Below are 19,024 nucleotides of genomic sequence, written 5' to 3' on the forward strand. Positions count from 1 at the left end.
ACAAATGACATATGCATTTAATATCGATTGTACATGAGTGTACATGACTTACACATTTGATGGTACATTCATTTCATATGTATTTCACATCAATAAAGCACATAAGTCAAATGACAGAATAAGTTGATATTAGTTTCTTGTTTATTTGAATGTCATATCAAAAGCTTGAATGGTAAAATGTAGAAGAGTCATATGCTATTTAAAAAAAAAAAAACTTCCATATGGGCATCTCTAAAATCAGAGGCCTGTTGTCCAAGTATGACCTTGAAAAAACGTATTCATTCCTTCATCTTCAGTCGCTTGGATTATTATAATTCTGTCCTGTACGAACTTCCCAAAAAATCCTTAAGACTGCTCCAGCTCATCCCACATGCTGCTGCTAGAATGTTAATTAGAGCAAAGAAGAGCAAACACATTACTCCAGTCCTTCACTCCTTACACTAGCTTCCAGCTGCCTTTACAATCTACTTTGTTTTTACAAATCACTGAATGGTCTTTTCCCAGTTTACATACTTTGCAGACAATCTGAATTAATATGAACCTAACAGGCTGCTAAGATCATTAGGAGCTGGTCAGCTAATAATGTCAAGAATGAAAAGTCAGCAAAGCTAAATGGCTTTCAGCTCATAACTGGAACAGATAAGAAATGCACAATCAGATGGGATACAATTGCATCTTCTGTTCAGAGAATATTACACAATAATTAATGTTTTTTTTAACATAAAAGGTTAAGACATTGTAATATTTACCAGCACAATGTCTGAATGTGCTTCCGGGATAGGCTCCAGACCCCCTGCGACCCAGTAGGATAAGCGGTTTGGAAAATGGATGGATGGATGTCTGAATGTACATTATTAGGTTAGGTATGAAAAAACAAGTAAATAAAAGCTACCACCTCACCTTGTGAACAATGACCACAGAGGACATCTAGAATAGCCAGTCAAAAACAGGACTTGTCATCTTGTATACATTCAGAGTCATACGTCCTTTTTCCAGGTCCTTTTTTGGTGGTAATGCTTGACTCAGCAGTGACTCAGCAGCGTCCTCCACCTAATGTCCCAGACTCTCGGTCTTTTTCATGCAACCACCCTCCCTTATACAGTCAGGACCATAAATATTTTAAGTTCTGTACATCACCACAATAAATTTTAAAAGAAACAAGTCAGATGCAGTGCAGACTTTCAGCTTTAATTCAGTGGGTAGAACAAAAACATTGCATAAAAATGTGGGGAACTAAAGTAATTTTTTTACACAATCCCTTCCTTTCAGGGGCTCATATATTGCTTTAATAAAGTCCTACGTTGCTTTTTCTGTGTGTTTTGGGTCATAGTCCATCTGTATTTTGAAACACCGCCCAATCAATTTGGCTGGATTTGAGCAGACATGATGCCTCTGAACACCTCAGCATTCATTCGGCTGCTTCCATCCTGTGTCACATCATCAAGAAACACGAAAGACCCAGAGCCACTGGCAGCCATGCACGCCCAAGCCATCACACTGCCTCCACCATGTTTTACAGGTAATGCAGTGTTCTTTGGATCATAAGCTGTTCCAGCCCTTCTCCATACTTTATTCTTTCCATAATTCTGATACAGGTTGATCTTGGTTTCATCTTACTGAGGCCATTTTTTAGATGTTCAATCTAGCCTTTCTGTTATTTATCTTAAGGCTTATACAGCTTTCTTTCTCTCTCAAGATATACCAAACTGTGGATTTTTCCACTCCTAATGTTGTGGCAATTTCTCAAATAGTTTTTTCCTGTTTTCGCAGCCTAAGGGTGGCCTGTTTCACTTGCATACTGAGTTACTTTGACCGCATGCTGTATGTTCACACCTCAATCTTCCACATGCAAACAAGACACCTCAGATCAACTCCAGGCCTTTTATCTGCATAATTGATAATGAAAGAACGAAGGAATTGCCCACACTTGTCCATGAAATAGCTTTTAAGTGAATTGTCCAATTACTTTTGGTCCCATTAAAAAGAGGGTGGCACATGTTAACGAGCTGAAACTCCTAAACCCTTCATCCAGTTTGAATGTGGATACCCTAAGATGAAATCTGAGAGTCTGCACTTTATGTCCATGACCATTGTATAACTTCAATTGGAATATATTTCAGTAAACAAGTAAAATAGTAAAACTTGAATCAGTGCCCAAACATATATGGACCTAACTGTATGTCTCAAAGAAGTCAAAGCACTTATGCAAACCATGACAAAGTATATATTTGTTTCAATATATTGACTTTAAGACATCCGGCTTTACTTCAGATACTGGAAAATGCACGGTTGCTTTAACTATAAGCGTACTGTACCTAAACTAGGCCATTGGCCATTAATGCATACAGAAAATAGCACATTACAGCAGATAACACATGATATGTGTATATGTTCCTCAACCTATTGATTCTTTCACAAACAGTAAGAAAAAAAGGAAAAGAAATTTGTTTTATTTTAAATCAGTTAGATCAGTTATCTCAATTTCCCCATCCTGGGTTGTGGTGCAATCATCCTTCATCCAGGGAAGGCAAAAGTGCAAGCCAATAATGATGTAGCTGATAGGCTTGATACACCCGCTCATGGCTGCAAGTGCATTGCTAACAGGTACGATAATTGCGAAAATGGGAGAAATTTCTGTAGTTGAGTGGTGCTGCCAGAGTGGCAGACATAGACAAGGCAGCCAGCACAGGCAGTGGCCAATGACCAGGGCCTTTGTGATGTGATAATTCACAGATGACTTAATTTGGAAACTGTTCTTCCTCAAGACCAATAAGCAACAACAGATGGCTGCTGAAGCTACAGGAAGTATGATTCCAAAGATGAATCGCATGTACAGCACAGCGCTTTTTCTCTTTAGCCCCTCTGAGGTTACCAGCCCGGTGGTTTCATACTCATAATTGTCCATGCACACCACCCCGTTATTCTTGTACTGAACTACCCTGTACACCAGGGATGGGCAGCTCAGGACAGCTGCAGCAAACCAAGAAATCAGTAACATGAGTTTTGACGCATTAAACCTGCAGCTAGTACAAGATAATCTGTTGAAGAACAGCTGCTCCAGGCTCATGAAGCTAAGAACGACGGCCGTCGAATGCATGGACATGAATGGCACAAATGAATTCAGCTTGCACAGTATCCACCCAAACCTCCAGGTGAAGTTTTCCCAGGCAGAGAAAATGCGAAATGGCAGGAACAGGCAGAAGATCAGGTCTGAGATGGCCATGCCCAAGAGCCAGATGGCAGCTTCATAATTCCCAATTCTACGGAAAAGAGTGATGATGACCAGAATATTTAACGGTACTCCCAAGAGAATGGTGATGCTGTACATCCCTGTGTACATGTATATTAAATTATTCATTTCTTCTGCTTCCGTATGTAATTTATCCAAAACATCAGGTTCATTGTAGTCATAATCGAAGGTCCCGTTACCAGCCATGGTATTTATTCTTTTCCTAAAAAAAAAAAAAACAAATTAAGAGATATTATTGTCACGCCCGGCTCGTCCGCTCCTCCTGTGTGCCACGCCCCCTGCTTACCCACGTGTGTTTCCCGAACCGTACCCAGCTGTTTCCGTTTGCTTTCAATCAGTCTTGTGTATTTAAGTCCTGGTCTCCCCAGTTTTCCTTGTCTGTCATTGATGTTTGTGAGCGTCAGTACCCGGTTTTCGTCCTCCTTTACCATAATAAATCCCCTGTTTGTCCCGATCCTGACTACCTGCTTGTTTCCTGTTCGCTAGCCTGCCCGACGATCGCCCGCTTCCAGCGCGATCGTCACAATTATTTATTCAACTGAATCCATCTTCCTAAAACCCAACGAACTTCCAACTGTACAAGCAGTGACCTCTGCTTCCTGGGATGAATTCCAGGGTCATGACTGGGCATGTGGTTATGGCTGGATCTTGCTACAAAAACAGTGCAGTGACAATAACAGCTGACATAAATATTTCTCAACAAAACTATATTTTATCTCTGTGTCCCCACTCAGAGGCTTCTCCACCTAACCAAATTTCACAAGAATTTCTTCATATTGAATCACCGTGTCTCAACCTAGTCCAGAGTTTCCCAACATGCCTCTAACAGGTATTTGGCATTCTTGATAGTTTGGTTTAGCGGTGCTGGAAGTTTGGAGGGAGCAAAAATGTGGACTCTCTGGGAGTCCATGATGACTGGGTCGAGAATCACTGATTTATATATGCATCATACATGCAACCAACACAAACATAGTGTACGTTATGGCTATGCCCAGTTTGGGGGCAGGGTTATGTTAATGGGGCCTCAGTCCTTTCAGCAAAAAAGCTAGGATAGCTACTTCCACCATTGGAAATGTGTTCAAGTTTCACCATAAAACTTGGCCCTGAAGCAGTCTGATAATTCTTCTCCTCTAATACTATATATGCACAGCATTCAGAACTCAGATCACAACGCACTCACAATCATTATAGCCAAATCAAACAAGAAAGTATTTGCTTGATGAGCTCTTTTCATCAGCTGATTTTAATTATGCTAATTACAATCCACATTTTTGTAAACACAAGCATACCATACAAATTAATTGTGGGTTACATGCAATAAAGTTGAAAGATTTTTATGCAGTTTTGTGTTACTGATTTTTGGCTACCAAACTGGAGGAAATGGTTAAGAATCATCAAATTACAACAAAAAATTACAATTTTAATATACCTAAAAAGTTATCATTGTGTCAATTACTCTCCACAAAAAAATAAGCACTGTACAGTACAAGTTCATTTTAATATTTTTTTAATGGTTTAACATAAACTTATGTACATATTATTAATTTCCCAAGAAAAATACTACTTTCAGGTAAGTATGAGCTACATTTCAATGCTTTCGAAAAGAGTAGAACAGAGGGCAAAAAGAAGTGAATGTAGGGTATTGTATTATAAGTAGAGATGTATTTTTTTTATCATACACCTTGGTAATTAATGCACCGGGGGCTGCCAGTGAACCTCTGGGACTCGCATCAGAACTGAGGTGGAGATTGGGGGTGTTGATCGCCGGGACAGTCGACCTCTGGTGCACATGTCCCAGCATGCTCCACGTGCAAGTTGTAAATAGCTCTTGTTGTTAACGGTTAGATTTCCTTATTGTTGTACGTGTGTTTAGCCATGTCTTGTGTGTACCCAGTCCGACCACCGTGTGTATTTAGCTTACGTAAATCTCCCACCATGTGTGCATCTTACAGTTCGGCGTCTGATAACCTTGTGTTCCCTATGCATAATTGCTTCACTGCTCATTGGGTGCCTGATGTAGTCCTTTTCAGGACTACCAATAAAGAGCGTGTTCTCTCCAGCAAGCGAGTCTCTCCCTCTGCTCCTGCGATGCCTCGGTCCACCCGATGCCACAATATTTAACAGCTCATTTCAGAGGTGTGCGGTTCGGAAAGTGAGGGCCACTCACGGCATGTCAACATTGATGAGTGATACTTAAAAGTGGTTCAAATCAACCTTCCACTCTAAAAAAAGGTTTGAGGGGATAGAAAGTAACAATTAAAGATGTTTCATTAGACTTTTGTTACATACAAGGGTTCAGGACTGTTAATAAAGAGCGTGGTTTCCCCGGCAAGCAAGTCTCCGTGTCTCTCTCTGCTCCCATAATGCTTCGGTCCGCCTGCTGCCGCACTATATTGTGTTCTTCATTAAAGTTTTTACTATAAAAACAGAAAATGTATTAACAAAAATTATTTGCTAGGCTTGTGAACGAGTCAATCGAATTTCAATGCTTTCTTGTGGGGAAAATTGTCTTGGTTCGCGTACAAATTGGTTCACGACCATTTTCCTGGAACAGATTGTGTTTGTGAACCACAGGCTCCACTGTATGTCTATTTTGAACCAATATTTTTGCCTTCCCATAATATCTGAAAAATGGTAAGGCACTGCAACTTCTGGAAGTGAGTTTCTTCTGCGCAGAAGCTTTGCACGCTTTTCTACCGCACCAGGTACCATACTTTTGATATTGTACTTTTGGTACTTTCCATTTTCTATTGACTTATAAATTCCATGATGATTTTGTCTAATACAAAACTACAATCCTCATTAGGTATATGTTTTATCCTGGCGCTCTGCATGTGCAGCGAACTGACCTCAAAATACATAATGCCCCATTAAATATGCATTCATTCATTTATTTATTTATTGGAAAGGAAGGCGGGTCCCCCAGCCCATTCCCAGCATGGAAGTCTCCAAAAGTGCATGCGGAAAGCGTAAAGTATGACTAGGTTTAAGTTCGGAGAGAAAATGTAGAACAATATGGAGTCATAGGAGTGTCATAAAAAAGAATGTCTGTAAAACAATAAGAAAATAAATGTTGAACAACAAAAAAAAACTATTAAGAATAAAATTCTTTTCTTTATTGCTTTTTCCCTATTGCTTTTCGAACATAAGAACATAAGAAATTTACAAACGAGAGGAGACCGTCAAGCTCATTCTGGGAGAACTGAACTAATAGCTCAGAGTTGTTAAAATCTCATCTAGCTCTGATTTAAAGGAACCCAGGGTTTTAGCTTGCGCTACACTAGCAGGAAGACTATTCCGTACTCTACCTACACGCTGTGTAAAGAAGTACTTCATCAAATTCAGTTTAAAATGTTTATCTCGCTAATTTCCACCTATGGCCACAAGTTGTAGTATTTAAACTAATATTAAAATAGCCATTTGCCTGAACAATTTGGCTGTTTATTCCCGATTGTGATCAGCTGTTTGCTGCTGTTTCCGGCTTGTCCAGTGTATTTCAGTCCACGTTCAAGTCTGTTTCCCCAGGTCTGTCATTAATTATGTTGACCGTGTGCTCCCTTGTCTGCCTGCTCCGTAATAAACCCCTTTGTTTTAGATTTCGGGCTCCCGTATCCTGCTTCCCCGACCGATCATCACAGGAACATTAATGGTTGGCTAATAATATCCCTCATCTCTTTTAAAACTATAGGTAAAATGCTATCAGGGCCTTGTGATTTATTATTTATAACAGCCTCAGTTGTACATGTATTGGTCATAGATGACGCTATATTTGTACTAAATGGTGGCAGGTTCTCTACTGTGAACCCCCGTGTAAAATAATCATTAAACTTGTCACGATCCGGAAATACTGGAGACGGCGATCGTGCGGGAAACAGGCAAGGGAAACCAGGTACGGGGAATAACGGGGTTTTATTAGAGTAACGGGGACTAGGGAGCATCGGACAGGGACTAACAAACATCCACAATGACGGACAAGGGTAACAGGCAAGACCAGGACTTAAAACAGGACAAGACTAAGCAAAGTAATCAGACAAGGCTGGAGACAATCAGGGACGCACACGCGGGTAATCAGGGGGCGTGGCACACACGAGGAGCCGACGAGCCGGGTCATGACAGAACCCCCCCCCAAAGGCGCGCTTCACCGGGCGCGCCAGGGAGGAGGCGACGAACGGGACACAGGAACCGGGACCGAGAAAAGAACAAAACTAACGAGAGACCGGAAACAGGACAGAGGCACAAAACATAGCGAGAGACAGAACGTAAGACACGACTCGACACAGGACCGGGAAAGCGGAGAGACAGACCAGGAAGGGAGAGATAGGAGGGACAGGCGGGACACTAGGAGCGGGAGTGCAAGGAGGGGACATCGGGAAACGAGGAGCAGGAAAGGGCGGAACAGACGGGCGAGGAACAAAAGCAGACGGGGCAAAGACATGAGGTACGAAGGCAGAGGCATAGGGCGAGAAGGAGGGGGTACCAAGGGGAGCCCGAGGGAGCCCCAGCGGGCGACGGGAGGCAGCCGGAGGGGCCGCAGGCGGCCGGGAGGCCGGAGCCGGAGGGGACCCCGGAGGGGCCGAGGAGACAGGGCGAGGGACCCGCGGAGGGGCCAGGGAGGGAGCAGGAGGGAGCACCGGGGAAGGGGACGAGGGAGTAGGAAGGGGCCAGGGCGAAGGCCCGGAGGAGGGGGGAGCCGCAGCAGGCGGCGACGTCCGGGAAAGGGCCGGAGGTAAGGGCCCCGCAGGCGACCGAGGAGCCGCCGTCGGGGAACCCCCAGGCGACCGACCAGGACCCAGAGAGGGGAGCGAGGCAGGGCGACGAGGCACCGGAGAGGGACCTGCAGGCGACAGCCGACCCGGAGGGCCAGGACCCGCAGGCGCCAACCGAGCCCCAGCGCAGGCGAGGGAGGGCGAGCCAGGGGGCAGGGCGGGCGGGACCCCAGCCCTGCGTCTGTGTCCCCTTCCCCTGCGGGACACAGACAAGCCGACCCTAGTTCGGGGTCGATCTCGCCGGGGCGAGGGACTAGGGGTTACGAGTTCTGTCCCCGAGGGGTCCCATTCCAGCTCCTCCACCTCCGAAGAGGGAGGAGCCAAGATGGAGTTGTCCAGGACCACCTCGGGGACTAGGACAGGGACTGGAGCTGCTGCAGGCGGAGGGGGCGCCTCTGGAGCTGCTGCAGGCGGAGGGGGCGCCTCTGGAGCTGCTGCAGGCGGAGGGGGCGCCTCTGGAGCTGCTGCAGGCGGAGGGGGCGCCTCTGGAGCTGCTGCAGGCGGAGGGGGCGCCTCTGGAGCTGCTGCAGGCGGAGGGGGCGCCTCTGGAGCTGCTGCATGCCGCCGGGGCGCCGGGACAGGAACACGGTCAGGTCGTCGGGGCGCCGGGACAGGAACACGGTCAGGCCGCGGGGGGGGGCGCCTGCCCGGGAACTGGAGCGCGGTCAGGAACTGGAGCGCGGTCAGGAACTGGAGCGCGGTCAGGAACTGGAGCGCGGTCAGGAACTGGAGCGCGGTCAGGAACTGGAGCGCGGTCAGGAACTGGAGGTGGCTGCAGTGGGGGCGCCGGCCCGGGAGCTGCAGCAGGCGGCTGCAGAGGGGGCGCCTGCCCTGGAGCTGCAGGTGGCTGCAGTGGGGGCACCTGCCCTGGAGCTGCAGCAGGTGGCTGCAGTGGGGGCGCCTGCCCGGGAGCTGCAGCAGGCGGCTGCAGAGGGGGTGCCTCTGCAGGAACTGGAGCGCGGTCAGGAACTGGAGCGCGGTCAGGAACTGGAGCGCGGTCAGGAACTGGAGCGCGGTCAGGAACTGGAGCGCGGTCAGGAACTGGAGCGCGGTCAGGAACTGGAGGTGGCTGCAGTGGGGGCGCCGGCCCGGGAGCTGCAGCAGGCGGCTGCAGAGGGGGCGCCTGCCCTGGAGCTGCAGGTGGCTGCAGTGGGGGCACCTGCCCTGGAGCTGCAGCAGGTGGCTGCAGTGGGGGCGCCTGCCCGGGAGCTGCAGCAGGCGGCTGCAGTGGGGGCGCCTGCCCGGGAGCTGCAGCAGGCGGCTGCAGAGGGGGTGCCTCTGCAGGAACTGGAGCACGGTCAGGAACTGGAGCGCGGTCAGGAACTGGAGCGCGGTCAGGAACTGGAGGTGGCTGCAGTGGGGGCGCCGGCCCGGGAGCTGCAGCAGGCGGCTGCAGAGGGGGCGCCTGCCCTGGAGCTGCAGGTGGCTGCAGTGGGGGCACCTGCCCTGGAGCTGCAGCAGGCGGCTGCAGAGGGGGTGCCTCTGCAGGAACTGGAGCACGGTCAGGAACTGGAGCGCGGTCAGGAACTGGAGCGCGGTCAGGAACTGGAGCTGGCTGCAGTGGGGGCGCCGGCCCGGGAGCTGCAGCAGGCGGCTGCAGAGGGGGCGCCTGCCCTGGAGCTGCAGGTGGCTGCAGTGGGGGCACCTGCCCTGGAGCTGCAGCAGGTGGCTGCAGTGGGGGCGCCTGCCCGGGAGCTGCAGCAGGCGGCTGCAGAGGGGGTGCCTCTGCAGGAACTGGAGCACGGTCAGGAACTGGAGGTAGCTGCAGTGGGGGCGCCGGCCCGGGAGCTGCAGCAGGCGGCTGCAGAGGGGGCGCCTGCCCTGGAGCTGCAGGTGGCTGCAGAGGGGGCACCTGCCCTGGAGCTGCAGCAGGCGGCTGCAGTGGGGGCGCCTGCCCGGGAGCTGCAGCAGGCGGCTGCAGTGGGGGCGCCTGCCCGGGAGCTGCAGCAGGCGGCTGCAGTGGGGGTGCCTCTGCAGGAACTGGAGCACGGTCAGGAACTGGAGGCAGTGGGGGCGCCTGCTCTGGAGCTGCAGGCTGCTGCAGTGGGGGCGCCTGCCCTGGAGCTGCAGGCGGAGGGGGCGCTTCCGGAGCTCTCCGGAGCTTGATCAGCCTCCGGAGGTCTTCAGCCATCCTCTCCAGATCCGAATACGGGGATTCTGGAGTGAAAGAGGCGAAATCCTGCCCCAGTTGCACTGCGAGCTTTTCCCCCTCCGGAGGGCCCTGTGGGGCCGGTTCTCCCATCACCCTCCAATACAGTCCCTGGAGGGTGAAGTACCTGTCAGCGAGGATCATGGGTGGCGGCGGCAGCGAAGACGGCTGCGCAGGCGGCGGCGGCCGCACGGGAACGGGGTCCGCCGGCAATGGCGGCCGCACGGGAGCGGTGTCCGCCGGCAATGGCGGCCGCACGGGAGCGGGGTCCGCCGGCAATGACGGAGGGAGGTCCTCCGTACGGGCGATCGCCGTTCTCCTCCGTCTCCCTCGCAGGCGCCTGGCGGTTGCGGGAGGCGGCGCGATGTCCGTGAAAACGGACGGTGGAAGAAAGGCTTCTGGCTCCGGGTAGTGGAAGGGCTCCTCGTCCTCGTCCTCACTTGAGAGCCAGTACTTCCACGCAGGATCGGGGACGCGTGTGGTCGGCCCCCGGGCTGGAGGTAGGGCAGGTACCTCCCTCTCGTCCTCCGCCGGAAGCCAAAGCCTGGAGAGCGAGCAGGCGCCGAGAGAGATCGGCTCTTGAGGGAGCCTCTTCCTCTCTCTCCGCTTCTTCTTTGGGTCCGTCATTCTGTCACGATCCGGAAATACTGGAGACGGCGATCGTGCGGGAAACAGGCAAGGGAAACCAGGTACGGGGAATAACGGGGTTTTATTAGAGTAACGGGGACTAGGGAGCATCGGACAGGGACTAACAAACATCCACAATGACGGACAAGGGTAACAGGCAAGACCAGGACTTAAAACAGGACAAGACTAAGCAAAGTAATCAGACAAGGCTGGAGACAATCAGGGACGCACACGCGGGTAATCAGGGGGCGTGGCACACACGAGGAGCCGACGAGCCGGGTCATGACAAAACTCATCTCCCATATCAATTTCATTTTCAATTATAAGACCCTCACTATCCTTCAAATTAGTGATTTCTGCTTTTAGAGCTCTTTTGGAGTTAAAATATTAGAAGAAACTTTTAATGTCATCTTTCCAGCTTCCGGTGCAATCTTCCTTTGTACATTCCTCTTAACTAATCTAATGTTATTTTTTAACTCAACCTGCAGACTTAGATTGCATTTTCCCTACAGCTTTTGCTTTCCCTCTATTTCTGCCGTATTTTCTTTTCTGTTTTATGCCACTCCTATGATGCCATAGAAGAGTTCAGAACTTCAGCATGGGTCAGTACCTTTCAAGTTTTTGTAACACTCTAAAACACAGTTATAGGAGAACCTCATCCCTGGCTTTTACTTTGCTTAGTATGAATGTTTCCTCTCCTGCAAGAATGTACAAACATTTTTTTTATCTCTTGCAAAACTCAATGATTTTGCATAATCATCCAACAGAAAGCATCCTAAAACATGTTTTTAAACATGTTACAGATTATACATTATTGCCATGAAATATTTGCATAAATACAAATACAGATGTTTCCCTAAAAAACAAAAAATTAAAAAAGAAACTTACTGTCAAAGAAGTGCCTTAAAATACGAAGTTTGTAGACAAAAATTGCACACTTTATATTGTGTTATAGTTGCAATAATTTGATTTCCAAAATCTGTAGATAAAAAGTATTCATTCAAGCTGAATTTTCTCTATGTCAAATCCTCTCTGATATTCATTCAACATACTGTAGAACAGGGGTCGGGAACCTATGGCTCGCGAGCCAGATGTGGCTCTTTTGATGGCTGCATCTGGCTCACAGACAAATCTTTAATAAAAAAAATAATAACGTTAAAAATATAAAACATGCTCATGTATTTCAACCCATTCATTTCCTACCGCTCATGTTCATGGTTGCAGGTGGCTGGAGCCAATCACAGAACATTAAGACCAACCTACGATCACGTTTAACGGATGGAAGTCTCAATGCCTGCATGAAGCTTAACCTCACGACGTATCACCCAGACTACAAAGCCACCAGCAGAACCATTCAGCACCATAAGTCGCATTAATGGTAAGAAGTACTTTATTCATCATTGGTTAGCAACAGCATAACAGCGTTATTAAAAAGAATTCAGAGACTTATTGTACATTAAAAATGTTGGTCTTTTACTTGTATTTAGTTTTAAACATATTGTATGGCTCTCACGGAATTACATTTTTAAATATATGGCGTTCATGGCTCTCTCAGCCAAAAAGGTTCCCGACCCCTGCTGTAGAAGAAGTCACAGTCATGGGAAACTAGCTTGAACATTCCACAGGGAAAAAAAAAACAGTAATTCGCCCTTTCTATTGGAGGCTTTCCTAGACGGATACACCGTCTTATGTAACATCAGTTTCAAGCAGCAGTTAGACATGCTAACTTGCATAAATGGAAAAGTAATAGAAGCTATAATGAAAGTGAAAATGGTAGATTACCTGGATTCAAATAACATTCTGAGGGATAGCCAACATGGATTTAGGAGAGGTAGGTCGAGTTTAACTAATCTACTTGAGTTCTTTACTTCTTTACTGAATGTATTCAGCCTTGAGCAAAGGAGATTAAGGGGGGACATGATCCAAGTATATAAGATTCTAAGAGGTCTGGATGCTATTCAGCTAAATAGCTACTTTAATATTAATTTAAATACTACAACTTGTGGCCATAGGTGGAAATTAGCGAGATAAACATTTTAAACTGAATTTGAGGAAGTACTTCTTTACACAGCGTGTAGGTAGAGTACGGAATAGTCTTCCTGCTAGTGTAGCGCAAGCTAAAACCCTGGGTTCCTTTAAATCAGAGCTAGATAAGATTTTAACAACTCTGAGCTATTAGTTAAGTTCCCCCAAATGAGCCTGATGGGCCGAATGGCCTCCTCTTGTTTGTAAATTTCTTATGTTCTAATAAATTTCTAATAAAATAAATAAAATTCACAAACCTGGCTGAGTGTCTGTTTCGAAGCAGAAAGACCCCCACAATAGCAACTTACAATCACTCCATTCCCAAAACTTAGACTATAGAATTTCCGTATGAAAAACCGGAAAACTTCATGTAAGGCTTTTTGTACCAGTTAAAGCTGTTATCTATAATGCACTATACTTATTTTCATTACAATGCATTTGTTCTGTTACAGTACGCTAAGTCTTAAAACAACAGTGGTTGGTTTACTGCCACCTGCTGGCAGCATGTAGCGTTTCCCTATTCTTTCCCTATCCTGTCAGGTGACTTGCAGGAAGTTTAGTTAACGGAGGCAGTTAGTCAAATGTTGCCTTGTTTCCATCCACTGGCATCACCTCTCATCTTCATCATTGTACAGGCATTATCCGTATGTATTATTTCATCCATGTCGTCATACATACAGTATGACAACAATGCCTCTCCCTTCCCTGCCCGAGAGACGCATATTTATACATTTGCTGCTGTGTTTGGCATCATTGTCCTGTAGCATGACTTAGTTTTAGGCAAGTTTCAGCTTTTGGAGAGATGGCCTCACTTGTTTTAGTATAAGGGGTGGCATGGTGGTGCAGTGGTTAGCACTGTTGCCTCACACCTCTGGGACCCGGGTTCGAGTCTCCGCCTGGGTCACACGTGTACGGAGTTTGCATGTTCTCCCCATGTCGTCGCGGGGTTCATTATTCTTCATAACACTGTAACATTTCAAACTTTTACACAACTTTTTTAAAACATCCTGTGTGTTTGAGGTAGGAATTGATTTACATGCTTGCAAACATTCTTTTATATATACACTGAACAAAAATATAAACGCAACACTCTTGTTTCTGCTCCCATTTTTCATGAGATGGACTTAAAGATCTACAATTCATTCCAGATACACAATATTACCATTTCTCTCAAACATTTCTCACAAATCAGTCTAAATGTGTGATAGTGAGCACTTCTGCTTTGCTGAGATAATCCATCCCACCTCACAGGTGTGCCACATCAAGATGCTGATCTGACATCATGGGTAGTGCACAGGTGTACCTTATACTGCCCACAATAAAAGGCCACCCTGGAATGTGCAGTTTTTTGCTTTATTGGGGGTCTGGGGACTCAGAACCGGTCAGTATCTGGTGTGACCACCATTTGCCTCATGCAATGCAACACATCTTCTTCGCATAGAGTTTATCAGATTGTCAATTGTGGCCTGTGGAATGTTGGTCCACTCCTCTTCAATGGCTGTGCGAAGTTGTTGGATATTAGTGGGAACTGGTACACGCTGTCGTATACGCCGGTCAAGCACATCCCAAACATGCTCAACGGGTGACATGTCCGGTGAGTATGCTGGCCATGCAAGAACTGGGACATTTTCAGCTTCCAAGAACTGTGTACAGATCCTTGCAACATGGGGCCGTGCATTATCTTGCTGAAACCTGAGGTGATGTTCATGGATGTATGGCACAACAATGGGCCTCAGGATCTCATCACGGTATCTCTGTGCATTCAAAATGCCATCAATAAAATGCACCCGTGTTCTTCGTCCATAACAGATGCCTGCCCATACCATAACCCCACCACCACCATGGGCCACTCGATCCACAACATTGACATCAGCAAAGCGCTCACCCACACGACGCCACACACGCTGTCTGCCATCTGCCCTGAACAATGCAAACCGAGATTCATCCGTGAAGAGAACACCTCTCCAACGTGCCAGACGCCATCGAATGTGCGCATTTGCCCACTCAAGTCTGTTACGGCGACGAGCTGGAGTCAGGTCAAGACCCCGATGAGGACGACGAGCATGCAGTTGAGCTTCCCTGAGACGTTTGTGCAGAAAGTGTTTGGTTATGCAAACCAATTGTTTCAGCAGCTGTCTGAGTGGCTGGTCTCAGACGATCTTGGAGGTGAACCTGCTGGATGTGGAGGTCCTGGGCTGGTGTGGTTACACGTGGTCTGTGGTTGTGAGGCCGGTTGGATGTACTGCCATATTCTCTGAAACGCCTTTGGAGACGGCTTATGGTTGAGAAATGAACATTCAATGCACGAGCAACAGATCTGGTTGACATTCCTGCTGTCCGCATGCCAATTGCACGCTCCCTCAATGCTTGTGGCATCTGTGGCATTTTGCTGTGAGACAAAACTGCACATTCCAGGGTGGCCTTTTATTGTGGGCAGTATAAGGTACACCTGTGCACTACCCATGATGTCAGATCAGCATCTTGATGTGGCACACCTGTGAGGTGGGATGGATTATCTCAGCAAAGCAGAAGTGCTCACTATCACACATTTAGACTGATTTGTGAGAAATGTTTGAGAGGAATGGTAATATTGTGTATCTGGAATGCATTTTAGATCTTTAAGTCCATCTCATGAAAAATGAGTGCAAAAACAAAAGTGTTGCGTTTATATTTTTGTTCAGTGTATATATATATATATATATATATATATATATATATAGGTGCTGACAGCTATGCACATAATGTAAAAACAAACCAGGTGCTATTGCAGCTGTGTCTGCTATTCAGGGGAAGTAGAGTGGGACCTGACCAGGTGTGGCTAGATGGGTCCTGGCCAGGTGCCAGCGTGACGTAAGTTTGTTGTCATGCCCTGCCTCCCTGCCCCTTTCGTTCTACTTGTTTGGTTTTTTTTTTTTTTTTAACGCCTCGTTACAGCCCTCATGTGGACTACCCCAGGAGCCTTTTGTCTGTTCCTTCACATGATCTGTATAAAGCATCTTTCAGTCTTGCACTCCCCAGTTCTGTCATTGAGGTCACCCTGGTGTTCCTTTTGTTTGACCCCACATGGTCTGTGTTTTGTTTGACCCCACATCTGCCTTTTGTTTCACCCCATGCGGTCTACCTTTTGTTTGCCCTGTTCCTAGGTCTTCAATAAACTCCTTACTGTTTTGACCTGCTTCTGCCTCCGTCATTGTTGGAATGTGACATCTGTGATTGCAATTTTATATTTGCACTACCCTAAATACGTTTTCCCAAGCCACATCCCTGCAAACCACAGTTTCTATTCAACAGAATAACATTCTTTAATGATTAGAATAAAATGATCAAATAAAGGCATAAGAGCCAGGGCAGTAAACTCTTGGATTTATTGTGAGGTAAAGTGTGTATATGTGAAATAGATTCTTTTACTCCCTCGTGTCCATCATAGCTGAATGAGGTGCTTTCTGATCACGAGTTAAGTTCCAAGAACAGGCCTCTTTCCTGAAACTCTTTAGTTAGGAACCTCACCTGCCTTCTGGGAATTCACATCTTCTGCTTTTGGGATATAAAGGCACTGAAAAATGCAGTTCACTGAGAGATAGGCTGCAAAGACAAACACCCTACATAAGGGCTTAGGAACCCCAGGGTGTAAAACTGGTACCCCCAAAGTAACACAAGAAAATGCTTGTCACGTATCACCTGATTCACCTGGATCATAGGGTGCAGGAGTAATTTATCTGATGATGAAGTGCACATGCACAATACACAGTAAGAAGGTAGGCACACCGTACAACAGAAAAACAAAAGCATCTGAAGTGCTCTAAAACATGGCTGGTACCCAGTGCAGAATGGACATATGAATGTATTCAGAATTAAGTCAGCAGGGTGGCATAGGATCTTACACTGTAGCCTCCCACCTCCAGCTGTTTTTTTGGGGGGAGGGGAGATACTCTGGTTTCTTTCTACAGGCTAAAACATGCAGTTAGGTGACCTACGATGAACTGGCCTTCCACGCAGGGTATATGGAATATTATTTAGCACTACATGACACAAAGAGAATGTAATCATCAGGACTCTATTAAGAAGCTGATGTAAACCGTGCAGAGAGTGACTATGTAACCTTCAGAGAATGCAGACCAGTTACTGCTGTGCACAATGTGACAAAAAACAAGTATGAATTAGCACCTTGTGTTGGCTTAGACGTTTCTGTATCTGTTAGCTATTTTGTTAGCATTTGATGTATGAATATGTACTTTATTAGTGCTGCAGCTTATCACTATGATGAAGGACAAATGTACTGTATTATTAACCCTCTAGTCAGACAATGTGCAACAAGCTGAGTTCTCCAAAAGTTCATGGCTGGGTATTTAAAAAAAAAAACAACTAGAGATGGTCACGCCACAGTTATGTTCAGCCGAGGGAACAAACACTAAAAGATATGATTGACAAACTTATCACTTAGAAATGTGGATCAAGGGAGAAAACAACGATGGTGAATGGTTGAAGAAATGAAAAAACAAATGATGATGCTTAAGTGACGAGATAATATTACAACATGAGAAAATGTATAAAAATGTGTACAGTATTGGACACACTCCTGCAGGGTGTCCAGCCTTGGCTTTAACCTCACTGTGGCAATAAAGGCTGAATCTGAAGATCTACACAAGCGGCTCCTGACTCCTGATTGGCAGAGGAAGAAAAAAACCACAAGAGCTTCCTGTATGTCCCATGATTACAATTTAGGATTTTTGGAGATTTCTTTCAGCATCTGCTCTTGGGCTGAACTTGCTAGGACAGCCTGACCTGGTCATGTTGGCAATTGTTTGAAATGTTCTCCACTTGTAAATTGTTTTTTGGACAGTGGAATGGCCGATTCCAAACTCTCTTGAGATCCTTTTATATCCTTCCCAGGCTCATATGCATCTACAAGCTTCTTTCTGAAGGCCTCAGAGAGCTCTTTGGATCTTGCCATGGTGATACCACTCATTTCATATCTAGCATATACCACATTGTAGGACACAGATTTTCAACATTTACTTTTGATTCATTCTCCATCCAAGCCTATAGTCACACTTGTAGGTCCCCAAATGTGTTGATGCAAATTTGGCTGATGGTGTGAGGTGGTTTTGTTCCTCCCGTGAGATCTGCAGAGCCCTGGCATTGTCCCAAGGGAGTTGTCCCACTTATGGCACCGATGTGGCTGATTACATTGTTGTTTCTGCACTGGAGATATGCTTTTCCTTTGCTGTACACAATGCATTTGTCCCTCTTGATCGTTTCCTCTGCTGTGTCATGGTTTTCAGGGAGCCTTGGAGTATGTAACCTGAAACAGTAACATCATTCATTCTTATGTCAGGTTAACATCTTGCATTCTGATACAGTTTGTACTGGTCACCATGGAACCACTTCCATGGTATCGCCTCATACCTGCCGAGGGTCCCTCCAGCTCCCTGGTTCCCCTTGCACTTTGGTTGCTTGCCCCCCACGTTTACTCTCCATCCTGCACAATCATTGTTCCCTTCTGGTCCCTTTGTGCCCCCTGTGTTTCCTTCCCATCCTTCTGTGCCTTCGTCCCCTGCCGGTCCCTTTGTACCTCCTATAGGTGTGCCCCCTGGTATAGTTCCTCCGTTGTCCCCTCTAGTGTCCCCGGATCCCATGTTTCCTTTTTTGGTGCCCCTGTGCATGTCTGCGCTCCCTGTGGTTTGTCGTCTGTTGTCTGAGTTGGTCACCTTGTGTTTGTTCTGTGTGTCTGTGCTGTTTCCTGTGCCCAGTTGAAGTTGTTGCTTTTGTCTCCCCAGGTGCTGTTGTGTCCTCGGTCGCCATCGCTTCGCTCCCCTTAAGCACACCTTTGGGGGGGGGGGGGGGGGGGGTCCTTAGAGTCCTGTCCTGCCCCAATCGTCTGCTCCCTCTGTGTGCCACGCCCCCCTCGTTAACGTCGTGTGGAATCCTCTGTCATCAGCTGTTTCTGGTTGTTGTCATTAGTCCTATGTATTTAGTCCATGTTTCAGTTTGTCCGGTCATTGTATTGTCCGTCTACGTTTTGCCGGCCGTATTTGTAATTAAACCCCATCTTTCCTGATTTTCCGTCTCTGCTCGTGCTTCCCTGGTTTAATGCATGACAGGAATATTATAATCTCTGCAATTCACTCCAAAGGGCTGAACTTTTCCCTCAGCAGCTCAGCCCGTAACCTAGGTGTAAGGAGCAGGAAGTTTGAACATATAACCCTG

The 19,024-nt window shown here is 46.9% G+C and overlaps 2 protein-coding genes and 1 long non-coding RNA gene across 5 annotated transcripts in view; 1 reads left to right on the plus strand and 2 right to left on the minus strand.

Annotated features, from left to right (window-relative positions):
- The window catches only part of LOC125723210 (chemerin-like receptor 1), an 89,993-nt gene extending 89,051 nt beyond the window's left edge, over positions 1-942 (minus strand). Inside the window, exon 1 of the mRNA XM_048999624.1 lies at positions 901-942. The gene's annotated coding sequence lies outside the window, so the exon portion shown is untranslated. The remainder of the gene's footprint in view (positions 1-900) is intronic.
- LOC125723259 (chemerin-like receptor 2) lies at positions 1-13,299 on the minus strand. Of its 3 annotated transcripts, XR_007386842.1 has the most exons (3): positions 11,681-11,894; positions 750-3,452; positions 1-379 (listed from the first exon to the last, which is right to left on the minus strand). XR_007386842.1 is itself a non-coding variant. In XM_048999698.1 (2 exons), the coding sequence occupies exon 2, from the start codon at positions 3,434-3,436 to the stop codon at positions 2,450-2,452; it is 987 nt and encodes a 328-aa protein (XP_048855655.1). In that variant the 5' UTR covers positions 3,437-3,452; positions 13,075-13,299; the 3' UTR covers positions 1-2,449. The 3 variants fall into 3 exon arrangements, 2 of the variants coding, with proteins under 2 accessions (XP_048855655.1, XP_048855645.1); XM_048999698.1 differs by lacking the exon at positions 11,681-11,894 and adding an exon at positions 13,075-13,299 and having other exon boundaries at positions 1-3,452; XM_048999688.1 differs by having other exon boundaries at positions 1-3,452.
- Positions 12,034-19,024, plus strand: part of LOC125723304 (uncharacterized) — a 16,071-nt gene continuing 9,080 nt past the window's right edge. The window contains exon 1 of the long non-coding RNA XR_007386852.1: positions 12,034-12,170. This is a non-coding gene — a long non-coding RNA (uncharacterized LOC125723304). The remainder of the gene's footprint in view (positions 12,171-19,024) is intronic.

Source organism: Brienomyrus brachyistius, chromosome 2 (genome assembly GCF_023856365.1).
Source record: "Brienomyrus brachyistius isolate T26 chromosome 2, BBRACH_0.4, whole genome shotgun sequence".
Lineage (NCBI taxonomy): Eukaryota > Metazoa > Chordata > Actinopteri > Osteoglossiformes > Mormyridae > Brienomyrus > Brienomyrus brachyistius.

What these genes read in the sequence shown, in the direction of transcription:
- LOC125723259 (XM_048999698.1), bottom strand. Translation starts at nt 3,436, where the DNA reads ATGGCTGGTAACGGGACCTTCGATTATGACTACAATGAACCTGATGTT.